We start from the raw sequence: 6,751 nt of genomic DNA, 5'->3' as shown, positions 1-6,751 counted from the left end.
ACTTTCCAAAGATAGCACTCAGTCGCTCTGCGCTTTCCTGAAGCCGCGCAATGCCTTCCCATTATCTAGCGGAATTGAACATTTTGACGGGGAATCCCAAAGAGGTTTTCAAAGTGATTAGCGCGGAGAGGCGCACAGGCCGAGGCAGACGCTCCGCCAAGCCCTGCGCTTTCAGCGTCTTAATTTCATCCCCCCCGCCCCCCAATTCAGATGAGCTTTCGGCCCTGTCAACGGAAAATTCCCCCTTTGTTTGTTCTTAAATGAGCACCCCAAGCATTTCAGATCATGACAGTAAACTATCTCCAAAAGCTCCACATACAAATTACTTACGATGGAATTATGCAGAGGGAAATTTAAGACCCACAACCTCCTTTTAGTTTGAGGACCACATGGTCCCGTGAATCCCAGTTCTAAAGACTTTTGGTTATGAGAAAAGTGAAACTCGGGAAAGGTTTTACAGGCAGGTTAATATGTTTAGCTCTTCAAAGGGGAAAGGACAGAATGAATTAATAACTGTTTGGACAAGTAAAACTTACAGAATGGATGAGGCTGGTTTAAGGCAGTGCTGTAGTGAGTTCCTCTGAAGCTCAGGTGGGTTTGAAGTTCCTTGTCCAGAGATACTCAGTTGACATCTCCAAGTATGAAGCTCAGTGTTATGCATGTTTACTCTAAAGCAGTCCCACTGTGTTTAGAAATGCATGCTGTAGATATTATGCTGGAGTAAGAACCATTAATTTCAGAGGAATCTACTTCCAAGGAAGTACAGTGATGCTCCTAGTTTTCAGGTGTGACATTAAAGACACATGGAGCTGTGTTTATGTATAAACATGAGTGTATTCAATAACACCACGTAAAAGCTAACTTACAGCTAAACTTGAAATCCTCAGTATGTTGGAAGTATATTTTTTCACTAGAATTGATATAATATGTTTCTAGTTATTTAGGATGCACCCTGTATTTTCATTTCTTCCTACATGAATTTTCCTGTATCCACACAAAACTCAATCAATAGAATCAACAATTTGGTAGGTACACATTAACATATTTGGGACTTTCATATAAAACTACTGTGAAAATACATTATATCCTCTTACCCTAAGAAATCCTGCAGGTTGATCACTTGTTTCTACTTGAGATGAGTTCCTGCTGTTGAAATACTCAGAACCAAGTAAATGTATAAATAGAATCACAGTTATTAGTTTGAAAAACAGAAGCAAGAAGATGAAAATTTTATGTATCAACAATACTTATGATCCTATGATGCAGAAATTACATTTTTAAAAAATCTTCTATAAATCAATGTCTGTGAGCAGCCACGCAAGCACTCATCCGTGCGATACCCATACAAAACGAATTCGTAAGAATCTTACGTGAAAACAACTTTTAAAACGTTAACGAGGTGCTCCATCAACTAATCCCTGAAAATGTATTCTTACATAGGATTTATCATGACATTTCCTGCCCAGGAAACAGTCCACTAGACAGGAAACAGACAAAATAGGTCGAAAGTGCTCCCCCCCCCCCCAGTGCCCATAAAAACAACAAACACAGTCGTCCCATACATAAAGATTTCTCTCCCCTCTCTTTCCGGTCACCTATAGCGAGCCAACTTAGGGTCTCTCGCCCCGCGCCTCACCACATTTACATGAAAGTAGATCCCATAGACTTCAATGGAATTTACTTCCACGTAAGCCTCCAGTCATGGAAAAAGCCTCTCCTCGCTGGAAAGGTTACTCCTGGCCAGGCCCCATACAGGTGGATTGCAGATGGAACTGGTCCTCTCCTTGCCCGCGCCGCCGTCCCAGGTCCCGCCCACACCACCCGATTGGCCATTACTCCGTTTAAACGAAGCCGCGCGGTGTCCACCGCCAGCGACTCAAGTGCCAGCTCCCGCGGCCCGTCTCTGCACGCACGCACGCCCTCCCTCCGCAGCCTGGCCCTCGGAAGGCGTCCCGACAGGCTCAACCCACCCGCAGGCTAGCCGTCCGGGGCGCCAGGAAGGGGCGAGAAGCGACCTTCCCGCCAGAGCGGCGTGGAAATGAGCAGCCCCGATGCTGGGTACGCCAGTAGCGACGACCAGGCGCAAGGACGGTGCTCGCTTCCTCCCCTCATGATGCAGTGCCAGTGGGCAGAGTCGCTGAGCCCCTTGGCAGACGGCAAGGGCAAGGGCGAGGCGGCCGCCAGTCAAGGGCATCAGGCAGCGCCGGGACGGGCCAAGGGGGAAGCCCGAATCCGTCGCCCCATGAACGCCTTCATGGTCTGGGCCAAGGACGAGCGCAAGCGGCTGGCGCAGCAGAATCCGGATTTGCACAACGCCGAACTCAGCAAGATGCTAGGTGAGTCCGGCGGGCGAGGCTACGGGCGGCGGGCTTGGAAGGAGGACGGTCCTTTGGCAACTAGGCGTTTTGTCCCTATTGTAAAGTTCTGCTCTAACCACCGCAAACCCGGGCTGCGAAGGCGCGCGAACACAAGCGGAGTAGCCTGCGTTCCTGAAAAGTGGAACTGATCCGTGTTCTCACCACATTAGATCCGTTTGTGATTTTTGCCTCAGCTGATGAACAGCTCGCCCTAAGCTCACTCCTTTACTCGGAAGTAAAGCTACTTGTTTGAGGGAAACTTAGGATCAGCTTACTTAATGCACGGATTAACATTGGGTACAGTCCTGAATTGCTTCCCAAGTAGGTCTGCAGCCAAAAAAGCTGCCGCTTCGACGTTATTCTGGAGTGGCTTTGCCTTCCCGTGGAAACCGGCTGGCCCACGTGAACGCGAGATTCGAGGCCCTTCCAGTATCCAGGTAGCTTCGGCCGCAGCGCAGGAAGAACGCTTGCTCGCATTTTCCCAAGCAACGCAACGGGTTAAGTCCCCTGGCCGCGATGGAGCGGGCAGGAGGCAGCGAAGGAGGGATTCAGGCCGAGTTAAAACGGGACGAAAAGCAACGAGGAAATCAGTTAGAGCGTAAGGTGCTTCCCTGAAGCTTACATAGCGAAACAATCCTGATTTCAGTGCCTTTCCTTTTGATTTTAAAGCAGTGCGTGTGTTGGCTTTAATTGCTTATTTTACTTTTGTTTATTTGCATCCTGTCTTTCCGCCACAAACGGCGCTCGAGACTAATAAGTAGAGAAACGATTGATTGATTGATTTACTTGGTAGTGCCCGGCACGGTGGCACACAAGCACGCGCAACGCCCCATGCCGATGCCCTCCGGAAGCGCCGCGCTGTTTCGGGCATGGCTACGCACTGCGCAAAGGCTCTCGCCTTGCAAGGGGGCTGTAGGCGCGCCTCCAACCAGCTCGGTGGTTTGCAACGACTTGGCAGAGAGGTTTTTCCGAGAAGCGCCGGCCTGCGCGGCCAAGCGTGGGCTCCGTGTCTTGATGCGCTCTCTTCTGTGCTTCTCTCCGCTCGGCAGGCCAGTCGTGGCGGGCGCTGACACAGGAGGAGAAGCGCCCCTTCGTGGAGGAGGCGGAGCGGCTGCGGCTGCAGCACATGCGAGACCACCCGCACTACAAGTACCGGCCGCGGCGCAGGAAGCAGGTGAAGCGCCTGAAGCGCGGAGACGGCGCGCCCGATGGCGCGGGCGGCTTCCTCCCGGTCCAGCAGCACCAGCACCAGCACCAGCCGCCGCCGCCGCACCAGCACCAGCCGCTGGGCCTGCCCGTGGAGACGGGGGCGGCCGGCGGCTGCGAAGGTCTCGGGCTGCCCTACCCCGAGCAGCCGGGCTACACCAGCGGCGCTTTCCATTACCGGGACTGCGCGCCGCTCCCGCTGCCCGCCCTGGGGCCCCATTTCGGAAGCTACAGCCTGCCCACGCCGGAGCCCGAATCGCAGGGCGGCACGTGCGCGGAGCCCGCCTTCTTCCCGCCGCCGCAGCCCGAGGAAGGGGGCTGCCTGCTGGGACCCTACGGCTACCCCACGCCCCCCGGCGCCGAGTACCCCTGCAACGGCGCCCCTGCCGCCGCGCACGGCAACGGCAGCACCGCTCCCGCGGGCGCCGGGCTCTTCCGGGGCCGCTTCTCGGTCCCTCTGCACCCCTATGCCGCCCCCTCGCCCGCCCAGGACCCCGCGCAGCAGCAGCACCCGCCCTGCCGCCGAGGCGACGCCGCCGTGGGCCTGGAGCACCTGCCCGCGCACGACGTGGAGCTGCTGGCCGACGTGGACCGCGCCGAGTTCGAGCAGTACCTGCCCTTCGGCTGCAGGCCTGCCGACCTGGGCTTCTCGTACGCGGGCCACGAGGGCTCCGAGGCCAGCGCCGCCGCCGCCGCTTACTATTGCGCGGCCGCGGGCGGGGGCGGAGCCTATCCGGAGCTCTGAGGCTTTGCGCGGGATGGCTGCAGGGACAGACTGACGGACCGCCTTGGCTCTATTTATTGTAACTTATTGGCGACTAAATGTTTTCGAAGGCCACTTAGAGAAACTCGAGCGGGACCAAAGAGCTCCACCGCAGGGTGCGGGGCTTCCTGGTTCTTCTTCCCCGCCCGCAAAGCGCAAACGCTCCCCGCACGTGCCGGCCGCGAAACTCTTCGTGGGCAGCTTTGAGGACAAGCAAAACACGCAGCCGCTCCCTCGAGTGCCTCGGTCCGCGGTTTTTATACACCCTTGTGGGGCTTTGTACAGAATGACTTCAATATCCCAGGAAACGTTTGACTAGGAAACGGCTGGGCAATAAATAACAACCCAGATGGTTATGCATGATGGTGTTTGTAATGTGTCGTTTTTCTAGGATTTCACATGTTGAGCCTATTAAAACCCAGCATTTCCTTTTCTAAGAGTGCAGAGTTGGAGCGATCCTTCACAGCCCACCCGTGTGTTTAACACAGCCTGTGCTGAGTGTCTCTCAAAGGCACAATCCTATATACATTTACATGGAACAACAGCATGCAGGGACTCACCTGAACGGCAATACCTTTTTTATCTCGAAATATGCCTAGGATGGTGCCTTAAATGCTTATGGGTGTTCTCTGGGAACTTCGAGAAACCAGAAGAATGGTATGTCTAGCCGGTATGTTTAAACCAGCCTTCCTCAGCTTCTAGATGAATGAGACTATCATTCCTATAATTTCCCAACAAGGAATGGAAAGCGCATTGGGAAGGCTGATTTAAACTGTTAAACTTGCGAGAATAATTAAGTAACACCTGAGATTACACTAAACTGGAAGATATGAAATCTCCAAAGCATTAGCAGTAGACCTACAATTAGACTTAATTCCTTGGAATTCTTAGTCAACATTGATAGGATCACAGTGTTAATCAGAACCTGAATGCTTCCTCCTGGTTAAGTCCCATGGCTGTTAGCACCAGTCAGTATTGCTTAGGATAGTAGTAGCAAAGCTCTCCAGGCAGCTGGTCTAAAATAAATGCTAGCATTTTACCATCAGACTGAAAAACTTAATCCAAAATAGTGTCCAAAAGGTTAATGACAGCTAAATTAATGCTCAAAATGTTTTTGAAGCCAATTAGAAGGATTTAAAAATAGCACCAAATTTACTAAATCTACTTAAGGGAAAAAATCTAAATCTACTGGGAAATAATTTCATGAAACGTGTATGAATTAGCATCATTCATATTTAACTTTTGCTCAGTTATAATTCCATTCACAGTGAAATGAGATGTTTCTCACTGCAGGGTTTGCTATGGGTTTTTTTTTTTAATGGGATCCTAAAGAAGCAGTTTACGGCATGCTTAGTCACAAGCCCCATCATGTTAAATGGAATTTGTTCCTTCTAGAATATGTATGTATCATAATCCCGTTTATGTTTATGTAGATGTAGGTCATTGTTTTTGCTGAAAAAGTCAGTTGGTTTATTTCCCAGATAAGTGGCGACAGGAATGCACTTTGCATAGGAGTGTGTTCTTAGGTTCCAAGCCTTAGACACAACGATTAAAATTAATAATTTATTTCCTGGGTAATTATCCACTAAAACTGGTGTGAACATAAATCGTTACTCTGGTTGCTCTTTCAGAAAAAAAAATAGTGGATTTATCACCAGAATAATGTTAGAGCACTGAATAAACAATTCTGGGAAGTACAGACCGAAAGTATTCCCTATCCTATGCATTCTTGGAAGCATGTCCTATTGTGCTAAGTGGGGCTTGGTTCTCAGTGATAAAATTGCTCAAGTGAAAACATGCTCTACTGCACAGGCTTTTCCCCACTTCGATTTGCATCCGTTACATAAACACATGCTTCAGAGATGAGAGCCATCTGGTCTGTGCTTGTCCTCAGTTTGTTCCAATGGGCAACAAATGAAATTAACCATAGCAGATCAAATTGCATTGATGAGTTCCTTCAGTTGGTCAGAGCTGGTGCCCATGCTTTCAACTATCTCACAATATTCAAATACTTCCAAGGTTCCATGTTCTTGTAAACCTCTAGCCCCATAAAAATAAGATCTTTTAAAAAACTGGCTGCTGTTAGTAGAATTGGTTGTGTGTAGGATAACAGTTTGCACCTGGGGGCAGTAAACGCTCCTGCCCTGAAGAGGACACATGCAGTGAATGGTTGAAAGGAACAAACACTGCTCCAGAACAATGTTTCTGAATGATCATTACTGGGAGATCAATCCTATGCTTGTCTCCTCAGAGGTAAGTCCCATGGAGTTCTGATGATTCAGTGTAAGATGGTATTTAAAACTATTTTTATTTTTTTTAGAGTTGCTTCACATCCACTCATAAAATACCCAACAAATATCCTGGGCCCCTAAGCCTCATTTAAGAAAACTAATGACATAGCCTGGATTATCTATGACTAGAAGAT

The 6,751-nt window shown here is 50.0% G+C and overlaps 1 protein-coding gene across 1 annotated transcript; it reads left to right on the top strand.

Annotated features, from left to right (window-relative positions):
• Positions 1 to 1,921: 1,921 nt before the first annotated feature.
• SOX17 (SRY-box transcription factor 17) lies at positions 1,922 to 5,381 on the top strand. Its single transcript, XM_044424217.1, has 2 exons — positions 1,922 to 2,336; positions 3,407 to 5,381. The coding sequence occupies exons 1-2, from the start codon at positions 2,039 to 2,041 to the stop codon at positions 4,306 to 4,308; spliced, it is 1,200 nt and encodes a 399-aa protein (XP_044280152.1). The 5' UTR covers positions 1,922 to 2,038; the 3' UTR covers positions 4,309 to 5,381.
• Positions 5,382 to 6,751: the final 1,370 nt, after the last annotated feature.

This window comes from Varanus komodoensis, unplaced genomic scaffold (genome assembly GCF_004798865.1).
Source record: "Varanus komodoensis strain SLA01 unplaced genomic scaffold, ASM479886v1 scaffold14_1, whole genome shotgun sequence".
Lineage (NCBI taxonomy): Eukaryota > Metazoa > Chordata > Lepidosauria > Squamata > Varanidae > Varanus > Varanus komodoensis.
Note: the sequence above shows the minus strand (reverse complement) of the source record. Positions and strands in the feature narration are given on the sequence as shown.

Bases quoted from the DNA above. Each gene is read 5' to 3' on its own strand.
- SOX17 (XM_044424217.1), top strand. From the start codon at position 2,039: ATGAGCAGCCCCGATGCTGGGTACGCCAGTAGCGACGACCAGGCGCAA. The intron at 2,337-3,406 runs GTGAGTCCGGCG...TCCGCTCGGCAG, and splicing joins CGAACTCAGCAAGATGCTAG to GCCAGTCGTGGCGGGCGCTG.